The sequence below is a fragment of the Prionailurus bengalensis genome, chromosome A2, assembly GCF_016509475.1.
Source record: "Prionailurus bengalensis isolate Pbe53 chromosome A2, Fcat_Pben_1.1_paternal_pri, whole genome shotgun sequence".
Lineage (NCBI taxonomy): Eukaryota > Metazoa > Chordata > Mammalia > Carnivora > Felidae > Prionailurus > Prionailurus bengalensis.
The window spans coordinates 80,834,100-80,857,740 of NC_057348.1; the positions used below are offsets into that span (position 1 = coordinate 80,834,100).

The 23,641-nt window shown below is 38.7% G+C and overlaps 1 protein-coding gene across 1 annotated transcript in view; it reads left to right on the forward strand.

The window, feature by feature from the left end:
• Positions 1-23,641, forward strand: part of FBXL13 (F-box and leucine rich repeat protein 13) — a 218,262-nt gene that overhangs the window by 140,986 nt on the left and 53,635 nt on the right. The window contains exons 13-16 of the mRNA XM_043588673.1: positions 16,160-16,258; positions 16,797-16,914; positions 17,010-17,172; positions 23,318-23,437. Of these exons, the coding sequence (XP_043444608.1) occupies positions 16,160-16,258; positions 16,797-16,914; positions 17,010-17,172; positions 23,318-23,437 (500 nt within the window). The remainder of the gene's footprint in view (positions 1-16,159; positions 16,259-16,796; positions 16,915-17,009; positions 17,173-23,317; positions 23,438-23,641) is intronic.

The window sequence follows — 23,641 nt, forward strand, 5'->3', positions numbered from 1 at the left end:
TTATATTATACTATATTGTGTTATATTTATAACCTACCATTTTTAAAAAGTTTTTTTAACGTTTATTTATTTTTGAGACAGAGAGAGACAGAGCATGAATGGGGGAGGGTCAGAGAGAGAGACAGACACAGAATCCGAAACAGTCTTCAGGCTCCGAGCTGTCAGCACAGAGCCCGACGCAGGGCTCGAACTCAGGGACCACAAGATCATGACCCGAGCTGAAGTCAGACGCTCAACCAGCCACCCAGGCACCCCTATAACCTACCATTTTTTGCTATCATCAGTAACCTGTGAGGAAAATTCTCATAGCCATATATTTCCATAAGTCTATGCAACGTTTTGGTATGAATTTTTAGAAGTGAAATGGTCAGAGCATATAGTTATTTTTAAGGCCATCTATGCTCTACAAAGATTGCCAATGTATGAATTGCCAAATGTAAAATAATGTTTGATATCTTCATAAGAATATTATCTAAAAAAAACTTTAGCCAATTTGACATCAAATATGATATTTTATATTTTTAATTTGTATTTCTCTGATCACTTGTAAGGTTAAATCATACCCAGGCACTTAATAAATATTTGTTGAATAACAAGGATTCTTTTTTTTTTTTTTTTAAGTGTTTACTTTTGAGAGAGACAGAGAAAGAATGCATGTGGGTTAGGGGCAGAGAGAGAGGGAGATACAGAATCTGAAGCAGGCTCCAGGCTCTGTGCTGTCAGCACATAGCCCAACGCGGGGCTTGAACTCATGAGCTATGAGATCATGATCTGAGCTGAAGTCAGTCGCTCAACCGACTGAGCCACCCAGGTGCTCCTAATAACAAGGATTCTTTTTTTTTTTTTTTTTTTTTTTTTTCAACGTTTTTTATTTATTTTTGGGACAGAGAGAGACAGAGCATGAACGGGGGAGGGGCAGAGAGAGAGGGAGACACAGAATCAGAAACAGGTTCCAGGCTCTGAGCCATCAGCCCAGAGCCTGACGCGGGGCTCGAACTCACGGACCGTGAGATCGTGACCTGGCTGAAGTCGGACGCTTAACCGACTGCGCCACCCAGGCGCCCCAAGGATTCTTATTCCAACCAGCTGCCATTGTTAAAATATTTTTCAAATTAATTAAAAGTTTTCTTTCAGAGCCTGAGTGCAACATATTCTTTATAGTATTTTCAGAAGAAGAAGAACAAGAAAACCAATCTACATTCATTTAACAAAAAATTCTGGTCGAATCAGTTGAACAAATTTAATACGTCTGCTTCTATATTTACTATTTACTCAGTTATAATATAAAATTTAAGTTTATGCCGTAAAACAATTTTTTAGGGGTACCTGGGTGGTGGCTCAGTCAGTTAGGCGTCTGACCTTGGCTCAGGTCATGATCTCACGGTTTGTGAGTTCAAGCCCCACGCCGGGCTCTCTCCTGTCAGCACAGAGCCTGCTCCAGCTTCTGTGTCTCACTCTCTCTCTGCCCCTCCCCCTCTCACACTCTGTCTCTGTGTCTGTCTCTCTCTCTATCTCAAAAATAAAATAAACATAGGGGCACCTAGGTGGCTCAGTAAGCTGAGCGTCCGATTTTGGCTCAGGTCATGATCTCACGGCGTGTGGGTTCAAGCCCCGCGTCGGGCTCTGTGCTGACAGCTTAGAGCCTGGAGCCTGCTTCCGATTCTGAGTCTCCCTCTCTCTCTCTCTTCCCTCTCCCACTCATGCTGTCTCTCAAAAGTAAACATTAAAAAAATTTTTTTAATAAAATAAACATTAAAAAACAAAAACAAACCCCCCCCAAGTACCACAATATTTTTTAAACTATGCTTAAACACAATTTGGGGAGACTTTTTAGAGACAAAATAGTTTTATTGTGTAAAGAAAAGTACCCTTTTCTATGCTCCTTTATTATCTATGGTCAGGGAGACAACTGGTGGCAACGAATGGGTCCATCTTGTGCTCTCCTCTAAAGAATGGTGTGTGACCTAACTCACAGCAGACATTTATCAGATGTTTATTGAATATTTGGATTGATGTTTAGTTAGATAAATGAAACTGATGAGCTATTGCATGAAACATTGGTAGTTTTCCTCTGCACCTGGTACTTTTCTTCAGGAACCACTCCTCTTGTTTCCTTGTGACTTTGCAGAGCTGTGTCACCCTTGACGCCTTGAGAGCAATGCATGCTAGTCATTGGGAGCATGAGTTCCGGAGCACTTGCTTTTTAATCCTGAATTTATCATTTACTAGTTATGGGACTGTGGCAGGTTACCTGAGAGTTCTCAGCTTCAATATCTATGAAATGGGGAAAGTACTAGGATCTACCTCATAAGTGTGTTGTGTAAGTGAAATGATCTGATACATATAACATGCTTAGAACAGTGGCATCGTAGAGTAAATGCTTAGTAATCATTAGGGTTTTCCTATGGCCACTGGGTCATTTGACCCTGGCCTGGACAATCCTAAGTTCCATCTGCAGTGGCTGTGATTTTTCCAGGAGAGAGGCATGACCCTACCAGAACCATTCAGAACCCTTCTAAGTATTCAACACTGGGAAAAATAAATTCTGTTTTTCCTGAGGTTGCAGGGCCTGGAGAGTGTAAGTCTAGGCTGATTTGTGATTCTCTTAATGTTCATGTACTTATCCTTTGATGAAGACAGCAGATATTTTTTCTTTATAATTTTTTTTAACGTTTATTTATTACTGAGAGACAGAGAGACACAGAGCATGAGCAGGGGAGGGTCCAAGAGATGGAGAGACACAGAATCTTAAGCAGGCTCCAGGCTCCGAGCTGTCAGCACAGAGCCCAACGCAGGGCTCAAACACACAAACCGCGAGATCATGACCTGAGCCGAAGTTGGACACTCAACCAGCTGAGCCACCCAGGCAGATATTTCTGCTCTATACACACGGAAGTTGAATGTCTGGGTTATGAAGTATATGTATGTTTGGTTGTTGTTAATACTGTTAGTTTCCTTAATCGGACGTGTCAATCCTAACGACAGTTTCATGATTTAGAAACCTCACATAGATACGATTTCTCTGAGAAAGCTGATGCCGTGGCTCTCCATACTCACTCCCTGTATTTAGCCACATAATTTATTTTCACAGCAGCACTGTTAGTAAAGTGCACTACAAGAGATGTAGGAGAGGAACATTCAAACCAGGAATGGATTTCTATGCTGATAAGTATTCTTCCCCTCTCAGAAATTAGCCATAACTGTTTAAATCATCTTACGTTCACTTCCACATCAAGTAGATGTCATTAAACTTCCCTCTTTTCAAATATATTTAGCAAGCATTTAGAACCTTGGTGACCACTTTCACTAAGAGAAATGAAGAAGAGGGGTTTAAAAATACTGTTTTCTCTGCAGTACTGTGCAGGGGAGAAAAAGTGCTCAGGAAGAAATATACCCAGAGGTTTTGATTTTATTTCATATTAGATTTACTTTATTTTATTTTACCTATTTTGGAACTCAGGCACCAGGAACAGATTTAATCAGACTCCTCAGTTCATGGCACACTTTCATTGTAAGTCCATAAAAGGCCACTCTCTGATTTTCTTTATTCCCTTTTATCCATATTTCCCACTCCTGTTCTCCCCCCCCCCACACACAAAAAAACCCTCTAACTTGTTTTATGTGGTTTCATGTAAGAATATATTCTTATAAATATACAGGTTTCCTCCATTATATGCATTATCTGAAAGTAGGGCGTTCTTCTGAAAGCTTTCTTTTTTTTTTTTTAAAGCTTATTTATTTATTTTAAGAGAGAGAGTGTGTGTGTGTGTGGGAGGGGCAGAGAGAGAGAAAGAGAGAGAATCCCAACCTGGCTCTGCGCTATCAGCAAAGAGCTTGATGTGGGGTTTGAACTCATAAACCGTGAGATCATGACCTGAGCCAAAACCAAGAGTCAGATGCTTAACCAACTGAGCCACCCAGGTGCCTCACTATAAAACCTTTCTTAAGCAGAAATGGGATAAAGCCATTGAGAAGGGCACCTGTTGGGATGAGCACTGGGTGTTGTATGGAAACCAATTTGACAATAAATTTCATAAAAAAAAAAAAGAAACAAATGGCATAAAGCAAGGAAGCAGTTACCATTAATTTATATGAAAAAATTTTTGAGTGTTTTCAGACCCCCAAAATAATCTCTTAGGCTTTCTGATAACTTAGGGCACATCTTGCTAATGGATGCACAAATTTAATAGAGGTAAAACACAGACACTCTTAGACACAATTGAAACCTATGGCAGCTTGACACGGAGATGCTGACCTTAGTTCACAGGGAAGGTGTCATTCCTACTGTTTAGGGCACCCCCTATCTCTGTAGGAGCTTGATGCAAAATCTTCTTTAGATTTCTTTTGGTTAATGAAAACAGGTACTAATGTAGGTCTCTTGTAAAAGTAAAGCGGCCTGATGTGGACTTACGAAAAGCAGGGGATACCTACATAAGAATGTAAGAATTTTGTGGTTTTGCGTGTATTTGAATTCCCCTAAGTGATATTGTGCTATGTATCTTGCTTTTTTTCTTCTGACAATATTTCTGAAGTTGACTCTCTAAGTCATCTCTTCTTATTTCCAAACCCTTAATCACAGAGGGCCCTAGGGTTCAGTTCTTGGCCCATTTTTCTTCTCAGCCTACAGCTACTCCCTTGGTGATCTCACATAGATCATGGCTGTATATATCACCTACAATAATGAGCATTTATATATATATGTATATATATATATGTATATATATATATATATACATATATATACACACACACACACACATATATGCTCATTATATATATATGCTCATTATATATATATATATATATAGTTTGTTATAAGTATATGTGTGTATGTACATATACATATATAAATGCTCACAAGCATATATACATACATATATATGTAATATATGTATATAAGAGCTTGTTTATACATGTATGCAAACTTATACGTGTATATATGTTATAGGAGTGTACATATGTATATAATATACATTATATGTAATATAAGTAATATATGTACACAGAATTAATATATGTATATATATGATATATATAGACACATATATATGATATATACCTCCAGCACAGACTTCCCTTTCAAATTTTAGACTCATATATATATGTTTTTAAATTTTTTATGTTTATTTAATTTGAGAGAGAGCGAGTGGAGTAGGAGCAGAGAGAGAAGGAGAGACATAGAATCCGAAGCAGGCTCCAGGCTCTGAGCCATCAGCTCAGAGCCTGATGGGGAGCTCAAACTCATGAACCACAAGATCATGACATGAACTGAAATCAAGAGTGGGAAGCTTAACCGACTAAGTCACACAGGTGCCTCTAGACTCATATCATTAAAAATTCTTGCTCTAAAAAATAACTCCTTGCTCCACCTAAACCTTCCCCATGTCACTTAACAACAATTTCATGTTTACAGTTGCTTAGTCCAGAAGGCTTGGAGTCATCTGTTACATATTGAATTGTATTCTCCTCCCACCCCCAAATTCACATATTGAAGTCCCAATCCCTAGAACCTCCTTATTTGGAAATAGGGTTGTTCCAAATGTAATTAGCTAAGATGGAATCATGAAGATTGGCCCTAATCCAGTATGAATGATGTCCTTGATAAAAAGGGGACATTTAGACACAGACACCTGCATACAAGAGAGTGCCATGTTAACATGAAGATAGCCATCTGCAAGCCATGAGGAGAGACCTGGACCATATCCTTCCCTCATATTAAAGGCAGCAACCTCAGAAGGAACCAACCCTGTGGACACCTTGATCTTGAAATTTTAGTCTCCAGAACTGTAGGACAACACATTTCTGTTGTTTAAGCCCCTGAGTTTGTGGTGCTCTGTTAAAGCAGACCCAGCAAACTAGTGTGTTATCTTGGACTCTTCTCTCTCACCCCCACATGCACTCTGTCAGGAAGTCCAGTGACTGTTACTTCAGAACCACCTAGGATCTGACCACTCCTTGCTCCCTCCACAGCTGCCACCCCAGCCCAGGTCACCATCCTCTCTTGCTTGCATTATTGTGATGACCTCCTAATTGGTGTCTCTGCTTTCACTCCTGCCCCCCTGCAAGTCTTCTTTCACCCAGTATCTATTTAAAATTTTTTTAACGTTTATTTATTTTTGAGACAGAGAGAGACAGAGCATGAACGGGGGAGGGACAGAGAGAGAGGGAGACACAGAATCGGAAGCAGGCTCCAGGCTCTGAGCTATCAGCCCAGAGCGCAACACGGGGCTCGAACTCACGGACTGCGAGATCGTGACCTGAGCTGAAGTCGGACACCCAACCGACTGAGCAACCCAGGCGCCCCTCACCCAGTATCTAGAGTGTGGCTTTTCAAACCCAAGTCAATGTCCTTCCTCTTCTCAAATACCTGGCGAGGCATCCTATTCATTCAATAAAAGAAACATCTTGGAAGGACTTTTAAGACCCTATGTAATCTGTCTTCTCCCCCAACTGCCCTTCAGGCATTAATTCCTACTGCTCTCCCACTTACCAAGTCTATTCTAGTCACACTGGTTTCCTTGCTGTTCTTTCAACACATGAGCTCTTGCGTCAGGGTATTTGCTACTGGACACTGGCCATTTTCCTTGCCTGGAATACTCCTTCTGCAGCTATCTGTTTGGCTAACTTCCTCCCCTCCTTTGAGACTTTCTTCACATGCCCCCATGATTAATGAGTAGATAAAAAGGTATCAGCTAAAATGCTCTTAAGATATCTACATCACTCCCTGTTAATTTCAGTACTCTCCAAAAGTTCTTGTTTCTTTGAAAATCTCAAAATTGAATATATAGGTAGGATGAAAAATTTTAATGGAGAAGACAAAGCTTTCCTAGTTTTACATGAGAAAGTCCCTATGAGGAGGGCAGTGATTGCTGGTTATGCTTTCCCTTTATCCTTTGTCTGTTTGTAAGTTCAAGGATTCTCCTGTTGATATTATCTTTGGGTGGCCACTTCTCCTACTAATTTATGTATCCCCAAATGCATGTAGCCATGGGTTATGACACTGTGTAGGAAGCCAAGCACAGAACAACGACAGCTATGCTGGGAAGGAAGGCTAGGGTTATAGCCAATCTCAGGCTGAATCCCAAATGCCCAGAAACCAACAACTCTGAACATAGAGTGAGAGACAGAGCCAGGTGAAGGCCAAGATTCAGATTTGTATTTTCAGATATGAGAGTTAAACAAGAGAATAAGAGAGCTTGCAATAGAAGCTTTTGCCTCTGTGCCTCCCTGTTCTTCACTTCCAGCCTCAGTTGTTTTATTAGGCTCACCTTGTACCCTCTGCCCAAGTCAATGTCCTTCCTCTTCTCAAACACCTGGTGAGGCATCCTACCCACTCATTAAAAGAAAAACCTTGGAAGGAACTTCAAGACCCTATGTAATCTGTCTTCTCCCCCAACTGCCCTTCTGGCATTAATTCCTACTGGTCTGCCACTTACCAAGTCTGTTCCGGGCACACTGGTTTCCTTTCTGTTCTTTCAACACATGAGCTCTTGCCTTGTGGTGTCTGGCACTGGCCATTTTGGCACTGATTATGACGACCTCCTAACTGGTCTTTCTGCTTTCACTTCTGCCTCCTACAAGTCTACTCTCAACCCAGCATCTAGAGTGATCCTCATATTGTCCCTTTCTCCCATTCACCAGATTAGCCTTTATGCATCCTTTGAGGCTTTGTTCAATCACAACCTTCTTTCTCTAGGAAGCTCTCACTGACCCCCTCCTTTTCCCCCAACTCAAGCTAGGTTATGATCCTTCCTGTTTGTTCTTTTATTATTGTACTTTCACTAAGCATTCTCTACATATTCAGTGGTTTGCTTATTTGTCTGCTGTCCTCCCCATCATGGCCTCCTTGATGGCCAGGATGGTGCCTTATTTATCTGTGTATTTGTTATCCTCAGCACATAATACACTAAGTACCTTGCATGTAGTAGGAGTAGGACTTTGATCAACGTTTAATGAACAAGTGAATGAATGAACGAAATAAGTGGCAGCCAATTTCAGGGTGTGGCCAGCCAGATGCTTCAGGTGGAAGCTCAAGAAGTCTGTTAGGAAGCTGAGAAGTTAGCAACTTGCCAGAGCAAAGTCTGATAGTCTTTTCTTGGTAAGGGGGGAATTTCACATTGCTTTAGATTTAGGGGAAGAAAAGAGCTTAGGAAAATATGAAATACTACAGTGAAAGTATTTTTTCATCAATTATTTTTTAGTCACTACACCCAAGTCAACAAAAATGAAAAGGGACAGCATCCCAGAAATGTTCAAATGACTCAACACAATAATAATGGTTTATCAGTAGTTCTTGTACTGTTAAGTCTCTCTGGGACCCATGGATCTTAAAGGTAGGCTGTGCAAACTGCAAACAGGAAGATTCCAAGGTCATTTCAGTTCTCTCTAGGCTACATAAATTACAGACTCCCCTTCTAGAAAGGCAAAGATCATGGAAGGTTTTACTTGTTCACCTCTGGGGATTGTGGTGGAGGTGGGAGAAAGACACAGAGGCACATCCAGGAATGAATGTACTGGCCAAATGGAAGGGAGATTGCATAAGCAAAGTAAGAGTGGAAAGGGATTTCTCTTTCTTTCTCTCTCTCCTGCAGCAGAAGGCAGTGGGATGGTGAAAGGAGCCCCAAGCTGGACTTGGGACACCTGGGATCTAGTCCTTGCTGTGCCACTACCCTCTTGTGCAACTCTGAACGGTTACTTAGCTTTTCTGCCTCAGTTCCTTTATCTGTTGAATGGCTAGTTTGGGCTGGATGATCTCTGAGATTCTTTTCAGCTTGAGAATTTTGTGTTTCTGTGTAGAAGTCTGGTCCTTGGCACAGAGCTGAGAGTGGAGGTACAGATTTGCTAGGTTACCAATAAAGGGCAATTGGAACAATAAGAGTTGTGTGACCAGCTAAACCAGTTATGAATAAGCAGACTGTGTACCAAAATGAATTGTCAACAGTTAATTCAAAATTATGATTCATTTACATTTTCCCTTATGATTCCATTTTCCCTTATTTTGTATTTTAATGGATGGTGATAATAATTGCTATCATTTGTTTGGGTACCGACTTGGTGCTAGGTGTTGAGGTAAGTGTTTTACATTTATTATCTGATTTAATCTTTATACATAACTGTATGAGGTAGGTATCATTACTCCCATTTTAGAGATGTGAAAACTGAAAAATCATGTGCTGGTAAACATTTAACAACTGGCAGGAAGCAGAGAAAGCCCTGATTTGCAATGGTTGCTGACTTCCATGGTGTAAATACTCTCACCATGACCTATTTCAACTTGCCAATGAGAAGTCACTGAAGAAAGAGTTATGTAATGTTATGTAACTGTTATGTAATGCTTTCGCTGTATACATCCAACACACACAAATATCCTCAAGAGCATACGAAATGGTAACATGTAATAACATAATTAGGAATTGATGAGTTGGAATATTCACTACCTTTGTTAATAGAACTTATTTAATTTTAATTTTAAGTTTATATGACTTAATTTTTAATATGACTGTCTTTAACAATAGGCTTGCAGAGTTCCTACAAATTTAACAACTTGCACTTGCAAACTAGTATAAACTGGCCCCACACACTATTGAAAATGGTGCTAAGATAAAGTAACTTGCCTAAGGTCACACAAAAAGTGTCTGGGCCAAAATGATAACCCTGATCCGACTAATCCTGAATACCAGGCTCTATACAACTAGACTATCATTTGTAAAACTGTGAAGTGCTATATACTGCATACAGTAAAAAAGAAAAAAAAAGTTGCACTTTTTTCTATTGGAAAAAAATATTTTGTGGTCTTAAATGTCATTAATATGAAGGGGTTCTAGTGGAAAATCAGTCATGAATCAGAAAAACCACAGTGCAATTTCTGCTTTTCTCAGTCAGGTCTTGTGCCTCAGTTTCCCTGTTAAAGGAATGCTTTATGACCTTTCTGAATTATACTTTGAACTGTGTTGAACAGGAAAATCATTTTACATATCTTGAAGACAGGGCTCATCTAAATTCAAATGGTTGTTACGAGTTTGAATATAACTTTATGTTAGCCATATTGAAAATAAAAAATAAAGAAATATAACAAACATCTACTGTTAACATCCATAGCTTAATGCAATCTCTTTGTAGGCAAAATGTGTAAGGATGTTTATTACATTAAGCAGTAACAAATGAAACATCTGGCAACAATTTTTAGATCTTGAAGAATCAGATGACAAAATGATGAGTCTTAGGGGACTAAGATCATGTTTCGCACTCCTAAAAAATGGTTTGGAAAAAACTTTAGGGCTTTCTGAAAAACCATCCTTCTTTCAGTTTCTTCTCTGCTCCCTCTCTTAGGATGTGACTTACATACAGAATTTCATCAACTCTTCACAAAACTCTACTTGGGTCTTGGGTCCCCAGTGAAGCCTATGGTTACAATGGTAGCTATAAAGCCACCATCTAGCTCAATAGGTCTAGACAAATCAAGTAGCTCTGTGGATCATTGTGTTGTAATAAAAAGTATTATGGTTGTGATTCTCTGGGTTAAAAGGGAGATGAAGCTCCATTTATTGTACAGGAGGAGCTGTGAGCAATTTGGCCGTTGGGTGAGGAAAAGAAGATGGTGTACGCTAAACAAGAATGGTGAAGTGTAAGAAGGGTCAAGCCTACTTCGGCAGGTCACAGCTCACAGTCATTGTGCAGTGAGTGCACGGAGTTGGCATGCATGCCTTCCTGGCATCTGGAGGCTTCACTAATCTTGTATTCTAATTCCCCACTCACGTCGGAAAATGAAACTTTCTTTTTTATGTTTGGCATTTCAATGTTTTTAGATAAATACAGCAATCTTTAACAAATGACCATATTATTACCCTTCCCCCGCCTTAGAACTATTAATTCTCATTTACATTCTACAACAGTTTATCCAACGACGACTTGGTCTACTAATAAACAGTTGTAGTATCATACTCAGTGCCAAGCACTTGTGTGGTACTGTGAAGGGCATGGTGGAGAAAATTCTGTCTGTGTTCCTGGGCAGGAATGGTAAACATGTGTACACATAATTATTATACAAGAGAGAGGATACAAAATTCAAACTTAAGGCTATACTGTTTGGTGCTCTGAGATCCAAGAGGAAGAAACAGTTCTACCTGAAGTGGTCAGGGAGGGCTACCTAGGAGAAGCACATTAGCAAACGTAGAGGAGGGGGTAGCCATGAAGAATATATAGACTGGAAAGTAAAGCATCATCTAAGCAGTTATAACGAGGCCTCTCTTCTTGTCATCACAGAGGACACAATATATGAAAGCCTGTCAAGCCCTTTTAGCACAGACCCTGGGAACTGTTGCTATTTTAGAAGTTTGTGGCACATTTGAATGGAATAAAACAAAGCGTTCCATGTTTTGGGGAAAAATCTTTGTCTTTCTCTCCAACAATTCATTCTACTTGCTAAGCCAGGCTTCTCTGAGGTCACCAGGAGGTCATGAAGGATATATGGATATGACTAAAGTCATTACATTACCCATTAGTCATGGGTTACAGTGTTGTTCAAATGAGAGAAACAGCTGGAAATGGTACAGGAACACAACTTGGGCAATGTCTACCTAAGATGGATATTTCTAGCTGTCATAGAGGCTCTGGCCCTATATACATCTCCTTTCTGTGTTGCTGAGCTAACTGGTTCAGTGTTTTAAAGAAGTGGAAAGTGGGAGCTTAGTAATATGTTATTCTCCCTGAGATAAGTTCCTTCCTTCTTTTTACCACCTTGCAGCAGCAAAGCGGGATGTGAGCTAGTCCTTGGTGCTCAACGCTTTGGTCTTCATTTCGTGTGGCTCACTGACAACTCATTTCCTCCTCAGACAGCTCTGTCCTGTCCTGCTCATGGGTTCAGACCCACCCAGAGGCAGCTGGAGAGGATTTCCTATGATCACCAAAGCTTCTCTGCCCCCATTAGCAGCAGTAGCTGTCTGCTGGGACTTGCGATTATGATGGCATCGGTGTGGCCAGCTCCCCCAATTTCCTAACCAACGGGGGTTTGACAGCAAAGAGCAGGGTAGCAGGGCTCCAGTTGGTATCAAAACTGAAGTCCAAATCACCTCGCAAGGAAACACAGTGAGATTAGATCCCAAGTTTTGTAAGAATATTAAACACACGATACACATGTATCAGCTGTGGCAAAGCCTGGTGTTTTAACATGGTAAAATATTTTTTTTCCCCTTCGAGGGGGATTGTTACTTTCAGGCTTATATTCCCATTATTTCAGTGAAGAGAAAGGACAAGTTAATAGTTGGTTGGCCTAAAAGACTGTGGAGAGAATATTTGAGTCATAAAGTATTAGCCAAGCATCTTTTTGGACATTCTAAAATAAACTGTGTAGAGAACTAAGCATTTCATGCCAGGACAAAACTAAAAAGCTCTTCTTAGAGGTTTCCCCCACCCCTTTTCTGGACACAGTCTTATTGGTTGATAGCACCAAGCGTTTGGCTGTGCTGCAAGGAATCACTCAGCTGTGGCTGATTACTGCTATAATTTTTTCCCTTGTTCAGAAAATCTTGTCATAAATATGTTTCCAAGACAGCAAGAGAGAAAAGGGTTTTTTTTATTTTTTAATTTTTTTTATCTTGTGTTTTAGAGGAAGCCATTATTGGAAATAATAGTGCTAGGGGAATAGACCAGGGCTGAGAGAAAGGGGAGAAATTTAGAAGTGTTGTAAAAAACAACTATTCCCATAAGAGACTCTTAAAAACTGAGAATAAACTGAGAGCTGATGGGGGGTGGGAGGGAGGGGTGGGTGGGTGATGGGCACTGAGGAGGGCACCTGTTGGGATGAGCACTGGGTGTTGTATGGAAACCAATTTGACAATAAATTTCATATTAAAAAAAACCAACTATTCCCATCCCTGGAATTGTGGGTCAGATGGGGAGAGGTGGCCTCTAGCCTTCACTCTGCCATAGATGATGTGACTCAAGACCATTCATTCATTCATTCATTTATTCAGCACTTATGGAGCACTCACTCTGTCTGACACTGTCCAGCACTGGGGACATTGGGGACATGAAGAGCAGATAAAGAACCTGTTCTCAAATCACACTACTTCTCTGAATACTATTTCTTTATGTTTGCAATGTGAGGGATGCACTAGAATGATCTCTCAAGCTCCTCTATCTCTAGGTCACGAATCTGTACTTCTCTGTGGGAACACAATGCACCCAGAAGAACACTAATAAGAAAACTGGTATCTAGTATTTCATGCCGGACATTGTGCTAACTGACCACTTTTACATACACATTACCCCATTTTGTTTTCCCAAGTATCTCCTAAAACAGATGTTATTAATAATTATAATTAATGAACCATTACATTATCAATTACCATTATTATATCAATATTAATTAGAATTATTAATAATATACCCATATGATAATGCTCACTTTACAGATGGGAAGACTAGGTGTCAGAGAGGTTGAGTTGCCTTGTGTTACAAGTGACAAAGAAACAGAGCCGGATTCCAACCCAGCTCTGCTGATTCTAAGCCCAACATTCTTCCCTCCTCTGATCTCCAGATTTTTTTTTTATTATATTTTTTTTCAACGTTTATTTATTTTTGGGACAGAGAGAGACAGAGCATGAACGGGGGAGGGGCAGAGAGAGAGGGAGACACAGAATCGGAAACAGCCTCCAGGCTCCGAGCCATCAGCCCAGAGCCTGATGCGGGGCTCGAACTCACGGACCGCGAGATCGTGACCTGGCTGAAGTCGGACGCTTAACTGACTGCGCCACCCAGGCGCCCCTGATCTCCAGATTTTTAATGTTCATTCATCTCCCCTGGACCTTTCTCTGGGAATACTTATGGAAACTTATTCAAGAATCCATGACAGTACAATACAAAATATCTCACTCTTGCCTTATGGGTCTTCCATTAGCTTTCCCTCCCTCCTTACCTTTTCCTATTCATCCCAGGGGTGACCTTGCCACTTCATCCAAGTCCAGCGCTCCCCCTGATTTCCTTTCACTTTTGTGCTTTACCTTCGACTTGGAATTGTTTTTGGTTTTGTCTGTAGCCAAATTCTGTACTCTTTCCTAGATGTTATTTGTCTTACTCCTAAATTTAATTCATTTAGCCACAGCTAGTTGTCCAACACAATAAGAAGTTAAAAAAGAGTGTAAGATCATCTCCTTGGGGGAATTAAGACACGCAGGTTATAGGAAAGAGTTATGGCTAAAATAAAGAGTTTTAGGCTTATAAGGGAAAGAGAAGGAAAGTAGCTGGAGTCATTGGAACTTGAGACATAGTTAAGGCTTGAATAGATGAAAAGAGAAAGAGGCAAAGGGAAGTACAAGGTCAGACAAAGAACAGAGAGGTCCACTGAGTACTGGAGAAGAAAGATGTCTTTCTGGCTGGAGCAGCTAGGTCTAAAGAACTATATGGCATGTGGGGTGGGACAGTTGAAATGTATGTTATTGTTGAAGAATGTTCATCAGAAGGAACATTGGATTAAGAGTTTGAACATCTGTGTTCTTGTTCTGTCAATTTTTAATCTGGAGAAAACTGATCAAGGAACCTGATACTTTGTTTCCTTATCTCCTGGAGGCTACCTCAGTCTATAAGAGAAGTCCAAGATCCTTATGATAGCCTGTCTCTTCTGCTATTCCCACCTCCAGGCATTTTGTAATATGTCATCACATGTGAGGAGTCACTTATGAGCTGTAACTTCCATAACATGGTACAATCACATTCACTCTATGAGAACTCTAACAGGGCTGAAAACACTTTCTCACACAGCTACACAAGTTAAATAATACTCATTCACATGCATTTAAAAATGGAATGTTTCCCCTCCTAATTTAGTTATTTAACTTTAAGAAACTGAAATTCCTTTATTAAGTATTTTGGATCAGAACTTTAAGGGCTTGAGGGTTTCTGTTTTAACTTAGCAATGTGAAGCAACAATAAAATCTTAAAGCTTTCTTTTTAGTTATGCCTCGTTCAGGCACTTAGTGGTGCCAGATAGGGTGGATAATCTCAAAGATGCTGATATGGATAAAAATGTGGCCATGCATTGTGCCTGCGTGGCTCAGTTGGTTGAGCATCTGACTCTTGATTTTGGCTCAGGTCATGATCTCACGGTTTGTGAGTTCAAGCCCCATGTCGGCTCTGCACTGACAGCCCAGAGTCTGCTTGGGATTCTCTCTCTCTGCCCCTCCCTAACGTGTGCACTCTCTTTCTCAAAATAAATAAATAAAAACTTAAAAAAAATAAAAACATGGGAAAATGAAAAATAATGTTGGCAAAGATGTGGAGAAGTGGGAACACTATTAGATTGCTGGTTGGAACGTAAAATGTTGCAATCACTGTAAAAAACATTTTGGTGGTTCCTTAAAACAGTTAAACAGAATTACCATAGGGTCCAGCAATTCCACTCCTACATATATACCCAAAAGAATTGAAAACTGGTACTCAAACAAATAGATGCACATATATGTTCATAGCAGCACTGTTCAAAATATCCAAAAGATGGAAACAGCTCAAATATCCATCAATAGATGGATGGATGAACAAAATGCCGTATATTCATTCAATAGAATATTATTCAGCCATAGAAATGAATAAGGTACTGATACATGCTACACCATGGATGAACCTCAAAAACATTATGCTAAGTGAAAGAGAGAAGACACGAAAGGCCATATACTATATGATTCCACTTCTGTGAAATATTTAGAATAGGTAAATCCACAGAGACAGAACCCAGATTAATGATTGCTGGGGGCTAGGAGAAGGGGAGTATAAGGAGCAACTGCTTAATAGATTCAGTTTCCTTTTAGGGTGATAAAAATATTTTGGAACCATATAGAGGTTGTGGTTGCATAAGATCATGAATGGTTAAGGGCCCATTTAAGTGATTAATTTTACGTTATGTGAATTTTGCCTCAATAAAACAATTAAACAATAAGTTAACTAGACCTATTGTGATGATCATTGCATAATATACATATAAGAAATTAAATAGTAAAGAAATCAAGACTAGATTCTTTACTTCTTATGTCTGTCATATTTTATGGTTCCAATTTTAAAATATAGTAGCAACATCATGACATACCTTTGCTTACGACTTCATTCGGGTTTTATTAGCTGCCATGCTAATGAGTTCTACCATCATTTTCACCTACTTTGTACGATTCAGATTTCAGTCCAAGGCTTCAGGAACATTGCAAACAGCTGCACTGGAATTATGCATCTGACCATCAACGACATGCCAACTCTGACGGACAACTGTATAAAAGTAGGTAGTTGCAAAGTACATTTTCTTCTCAGTCCCAATTAATGCACACATTTTCTAGTGGCCTGAATTGTTGAGAAATATGAATGGGATTTTCAAGTTAGCGGTTTTTAGAGTAAGAAAATCATCTTAAAATTTATACACGCACATACAGTTGAACATTTGAATCCATACATGCCCTAATACACTTTGTTTCACAATTGGAATATTTTTGTTTCAAAGATACTATAGCCTAAGCATAAATGTTGACTTTAGTGCTACATGTCCGACTTCTAAATGTAGTGATTTTTTTGTCAGCATTTCATTTTCTCATGTCTTCCCATACCTTTGTAACATGATTTAATTCTGATTCCTCTGCAGTACTCAAATGTGAATGTACTAAAATACATTGAATAAAAATCCCATTGTCTTTGAAATTAGGAAAATGTAATGGTTAATATGTCTGCTTCTGAAAGTATGGAGAAAAACAAATAACCTCATTACTTTGCTAAGCTTGTTCTATACACTGTGGTAAATTTTATCATCTTTTCTTCTTCTAAAGGCTTTAGTTGAAAGGTGCCCTCGTATTACATCAATAGTTTTCATTGGCGCTCCACATATCTCTGATTGTGCTTTTAAAGCTCTTTCTACGTGTAACCTCAGAAAGATCCGATTTGAAGGTCTGTGATATTAAAAATGGGGTTCAGCATTAATGTTTACTTTTACTCTTGTGGCATTATAAATACAATACTTGTCTTCTGTTTTTTTAAAACAGGAAATAAAAGGATTACTGATGCGTGCTTCAAATTTATAGATAAGAATTATCCAAATATCAGTCACATTTACATGGCAGACTGCAAGAGATTAACAGATAGTAGCCTTAAGTCACTTTCACCTTTGAAGCAACTAACTGTGTTGAATTTGGCAAATTGTATAAGGTAATGAGTCATTCAGTTAAATGTTTAAGAAATACTGATTATTAGAATGTGTGAGACTCTCTCCTCAAGGTGCTCATTGGTTAGTAGAGTAAACATGAAAGGCAGGAGTCCAAGTGCAGGGAAGTACAGAGTTCTGTGGTAACACAATTAAGGGGCACCGACCCCAGGCTGGTTATACGGAAGGGCAAGGAGACTGTCAGGATAATTGGAATCATGGCCCCTTATAAGATTAAATGAATTCAAGGGAACACTTATGGGCTATTTTTCCTAGTGAGGGTTCTCATGGCTAGTTCATTTAACAGGTCTTTTCCCAAATGGAGTTTGTTAGTTGCTTAGGAGGAACCAACCTTACTGAAGGGTTTCTTCTTGAGTACTGGTGAGATTTCTCCTCTGTGTGGATCCCCTACATATGGACAGAAGAAGACAAGTTCTTAACAAAACCCTTTCTTCAGTTGGGCATTGGGCTTCTCCCTTGGTATTCTTATGTGGGCAAGGGTCAAATTCTTGTTGGAACCTCTTCCCTAGTGCATCTCAGGCTTTTGTCTGTGTACATTTTTTATGATCTTATAGGGCCACAGGCTGGCAAAACAGTAGTTGACTAGGAAGTTGGTTAATATTTGGGAGAACATAGGACTACTCAGAGTAATAAGCTAAACTACAAAAATCTTGACCCATGATCCCTATTATTAAAATGGGAAGTCACCATGGGTGAGGGAAGGAACTGGATTTGAAATGGGGAAAAATATGGGGCGCCTGGGTGGCGCAGTCGGTTAAGCGTCCGGCTTCAGCCAGGTCACGATCTCGCGGTTGGCGAGTTCGAGCCCCGCGTCGGGCTCTGGGCTGATGGCTCGGAGCCTGGAGCCTGTTTCCGATTCTGTGTCTCCCTCTCTCTCTGCCCCTCCCCCATTCATGCTCTGTCTCTCTCTGTCCCAAAAATAAATAAACGTTGAAAAAAAAATTTTGAAATGGGGAAAAATGTGGATTAGGAAATCCAGGTGTCTAGTGAATAGCCCAGCAAGGAACTGAGGCCTCCTGCCAACAGCCACGTGAGTGAGCTTGGATAGACCTTCCAGCCTTAGTCAAGCCTTCAAATGACTGAATTCCCAGTGGAATCTTTATTGCAAGCTCATGAAAGACCCTAGGCTAGAACCATACAGCTAGCCTACTCCCAAATTCCCAAGACCCAGAAACTGGGAGAGAATAAATGTTTAAGGCACAAAGTTTGGGCTTATTAGGTACATAGTGATACAGAACACACACACACACACACACACACACACACACACAGAGTATCCTATCTGTATTAATATGTGAAATAAAATTGAGTTTCATCCTCATACTTCACTCAGGCTTCTGCAGGCTAACTACTTCTAAAATAAATGGAAGTTTTCTACTTCTAGCAGTATAGTTAACAAAACATTTCAAAGGACTCTTTGCCACAATTTAGATCCTTGATGAGACATACTTTAAATACACTGCTGAGAGTAAGAGAAAGATCCAATATCCAATATCCTGCTTCTGTATGAATCCTCTCAACGAATGCTCTCTTGGGATTTGTTCCTGTTCTGAGCATAAATGTTTATGTCAATGCCGCCACTGAGAGAATCAGCTCTGACCAAGACTCAAGGTAGGGAAGCAGAACCTGAGACTTCCACAGGGGCTGGACCTGGACCTCTTTAAGGCGGACAAAATGGTCTTAGGTAGGTAGCACCCAGGGTCCTGCAAAGAAGTTAGCTCGAAGCTTCTCTGGAGGAAAGCATTTTCTATTTAGGCCTCCAGGACTCCTATAGATTAAGAATAAAATATAGGTGCTCACGATTAACGATTGTTAGGTGTACGAAGATATGAGTCACCAGAAGCAGCAAAATAAATTTGACCTTCAAATAATTCAGATTATTGGGGTTATCAGAAATAGGATATAAGAAATATGTATAAAATGTTTGAGGAAATTAATGAAATCATAAATATGATCAGGGAAAATATATAATAAAAATAACTAGATTTATTTAAGAAAATAAAACTTTTAGGAATAAAAAATATAGTGCAGTTATTGAAATAAAGAAACTAAATGGATTTACAATCAGTAGGTTAGAACTCACTGAGAAGTACAGAGACAGAAGATAATCTCTTCCATGACAGAAGACTAAAAAAAAAAAAATATGAAAAATATGAAAGAGTGTATCATGGGGTGAAGATATCAGAGTTTCACAGTAGATTTTTAAAACTTCATCTATAAGAGATAAGCCTAAAAACAGTCAATTTGAGAGTCAGAGAATATACATTTTCCTCAACCACACAACCCTCCTTTTCAAAATGGACTGTACATGAAGTTTTAAGACAAATTTCAATGATTTTCAAATTATTGGTATCAACAAATTACATTTTCTCACTACAATGCTATTAAATTAGAAATCACTAGTGGAAAGATAAATTAAAAACATATATAGGATTTAAAAATAAAAATTCCAGGGTATCAGAATCACCTGAGGAGCTGAATAAAACTACACATGCCCAAACCCTACCACAGAGCTACTAAACCTGAATATTTAGGAATGGAACCCAGCTTGTGCTGCTTTTGATGCACAGCCAGGTTTGGGAATAACTACATTAACCAATTAACTTGTACCATTACCTGTATAATCCTTTTCTGTTGATTTTTGATGCCTCCTGGATTATAATAGAAAATTATATATACATATATACATACATATACACATACTTACACATATATACGTACATACACACATATCAGTTGATATAGATAGGTGTGCACAGATTTAAAAAAAATCCTTCTCACAAAGATGTACCTCACAAATTTAAGAAAAAAATAAAATGGTGTTTTTAAAACTGAAAAAAAAAGATAGGTGTGTATATGTATATGTTTTCAGACTACCTTTTCTGTTCCATTCATTTATCCATCCTCTATCTAATCTTGCACAGTATTTTACCTATAAAATGGGGTAAATAACAGTATATACTCAAGATTGTTGTAAGTATCAAATATGTTAACTCATGTAATATGTTTAGAATAGTGTCTGGCATATAATATGCATTCAATAAATGTTATCTGTTATTATTGCTTTATAATATGTTTTAATGTCTAAGGGAATTAGACTTTCCTTATTAAGTTAATTTGATTTAACATATGGATTGTTTTCCTATTTTAAAAGCTTTCATATATATCTGTGGTTATTGCTGTTCTAATTTATTTTTCTTTCTCAAGAATCCTCTTTATCTAAAGATTGAATCCTAGTTCTCTGTTTTCAATCTCATTTATCTCTAATTCTTTATCCTTCTGCATTTCAAAGGAACTTTTCAAATATGCCTTCTACTTATTAATTTAATTTTCTAAAAGGGTCAATTTTGGTTTTGATGACTTAGGTTATTGAATTTTTAGTTTTTACCAGCTGTTTTTCTTTTGTTTGTTAATTTGAGTATAGTTGACATACAATATTACATTAGTTTCAGGTATACAACTTAATAATTTGAAACGTTTATACATTATGCTATGTTCACTATCTATATGAAACTATCATCTGTCCCAATATATCACTATTACAATACCATTAACTGTATTCCTTATGCTGTACCTTTCATTCCTGTGACTGATTTATTCCATAACTGGAAGCCTGTATCTCCTACACCTCTTTACCTGTTCTGCTTATCCTTCTACCCCTCTACCCTCTGGAGACCATGAGTTTATTCCCTGTTTTTATAGGTCTGATTCATCTTTTTGCTTTTTATTCATTTTTAAAAAAGATTTCACTATGATCTGAATCCTATGGTTTTGGAATTTCTCAGTCTGACTTGCTTCACCTAGCATAATACCCTCTAGGTCCATCCATGTTGTCTCAAATGGCATGATCTCATCTTTTTTCATCTAATGATGGACCCTTATATTGCTTCCTTGGCTATTGCTTATATTGCTTATCTTGGCTATTGCCAATAATGCTGCAATAAACATGGGGTAGATATATTTTTTTGAATTAGTGTTTTAATTTTCTTTGGGTAAATATCCAGTAGTGGAATTGATGGATCTTATGGTAGTTCTAGTTTTAATTTTTTGAGGAACCTCCATACTGTTTTCCACAGTAGTTGCACCAATTTACATTCCCACCAACAGTGCACAAATGTTCCCTTTTCTCTACATCCTCACCAATACTCATTATTTCTTGTCTTTTTGATACTAGACATTCTGACTAGTGTGGGGGTGATATCTCATTGTGGTTTTGATTTGCATTTCTCTGATGATTAGTGATTTTGAGCATCTTTTCATGTATCTGTTGGCCAACAGTATGTCTTTTTTGGAAAAGTGTCTATTCAGTTCCTCTGCCCATTTTTTATTCAGACTATTTTTTTTTTGGTGTTGACTTGTATAAGTTCTTTATATATTTTGGATATTAACCCCTTACCAGATATATAATTTGCAAATATCTTCTCCCATTCAGTAAGTTTGCTTTTTTGTTTTGTTGGCTACTTTTGCTGTGCTAAACCTTTTCATTTCAATATAGTCCCCTAGTAGTTTATTTTTGCTTTTGTTTCACTTGCCTTAGAAGAGATATCTAGAAAAACACTGCTATGTTTGCCATCTGTTCTTATCTCAGGTGGCTACCTTTTCATCTCAGATTGTATTTTAGAATATCTTTATTTTGGCTACAGTCAGGTCACCCTTATTAATTCTTACTGCTTCTTTACACTGCTTAATTTGTTCTAATGTTTTTGTATCTTCTTTTTCAAATCATTTTCAGAGATATGCTTTCCTAAGTCTTACAAATCCCATGATGAATTTATTTTCTTGTTAGTAAAAATATCTCTCAATGAATACTCCAGCCCTGGTGTTTGCCAACAGATAAGTTGATCAGTTGTGTTTGCACTGATCCCATCCCCTCCCATTCCCCCATCCACCCACTCACTCACCAGGCCCTTTACTGCATTCCCAGGTGCTGCCACAGTCTCCCTTTCATATTATAGATGGAAGGTGAGTTTATGGGCACAGGAGGCACTTAATGTGGCCCATTCAACTCAAACAGGCCCATTCACCTTCTGCCTGTACTGCTCAGTTTTTTTATAAATCTGATCAAATAGAGGGTATGAAAGATGTCACCAGTCCACATATATTGTTTCCAAGGCTTTTCCCATCTGTACACCCACCTGTAGGGTTGTTGCATGTGAAAGCTACCTCTTAGGATGCAATGTGATATTTCCTGTTGTATTTATTTACTGGAATGCTTTTTAGAAGAAACCGGTGGTCTCCAAATGGAATCATAAATAAAGCTCCCAATGGAAGACAGGGAATGGATGGGCCAAATAGACTTCCAGCCATTTATAAAGCATGGTTCAGGGAGGGGGCAGGGAATGGTAGGGACACAAAGGCATCTCTGATTAGGGATAGACAATGTAGGAAGACTGAGGTCAAGATCTTCTTCTAGGTTTTCTGTACTTCAGAAAAAATCCAAAGGTCACTTGTTGGCTTTCCAGTCCAGCTAACTTGACCTTGTATTTAGTGAAAATTCCTCTAAGATTCTGGCAGTAGCTTGACTGTTAGTCTTGGTTCTACTCTCCTAAGTTTTGGTGTTTTTCTTGTGCAGGAGTTTGCATTGGGACCGCTTAACTCAATCACATTTTAAACCAAGAAAAAGATTTCAAGAACCATCTGTCTTATTAATAATTACAATTATGTCACCTAATTAAATGAAAAATGAACAGAAGAGCATTACAATCATTTATATCTTTTCTATTAGACTAAAAGTGGTATTCTCAAATTTGGTTTTAAAACACTGGCACAATTGGGGCACCTGGGTGGCGCAGTCGGTTAAGCGTCCGACTTCAGCCAGGTCACGATCTCGCGGTCCGGGAGTTCGAGCCCCGCGTCGGGCTCTGGGCTGATGGCTCAGAGCCTGGAGCCTGTTTCCGATTCTGTGTCTCCCTCTCTCTCTGCCCCTCCCCCGTTCATGCTCTGTCTCTCTCTGTCCCAAAAATAAATAAACGTTGAAAAAAAAAAAAAAACACTGGCACAATCAATACCAATATAAGGATATTACCATGTTATTTTAGAATGCATTGAATGTAGTAACTATTACTTAAGTAGTATTCTATATATTTCATATAAAATCATATTTAAAGCTTTTCTTACTCCTTCCTACAGAATTGGTGATATGGGAGTAAAGCAATTTCTTGATGGTCCTGTGAGCATAAGGATAAGAGAGCTAAATTTAAGTAACTGTATCCACCTGGGTGATGCCTCTATTATGAAACTATCAGAATGGTATGATAAAACAATAATATTTTACATCATATATTAGTAATTGTATATTTGCTAATAGGAGAGCTTAGAGATAGACCTTCTGAGCCATTTGGGAAATATCAAGAGGCCAATAAGCTGGTCCAATACTCAGTGAAATAAAAGAAAAGACACTGGAGTCATAGATTAAACTAGTTTTTTGATAATATATGAGTGGTTTCTTATTAA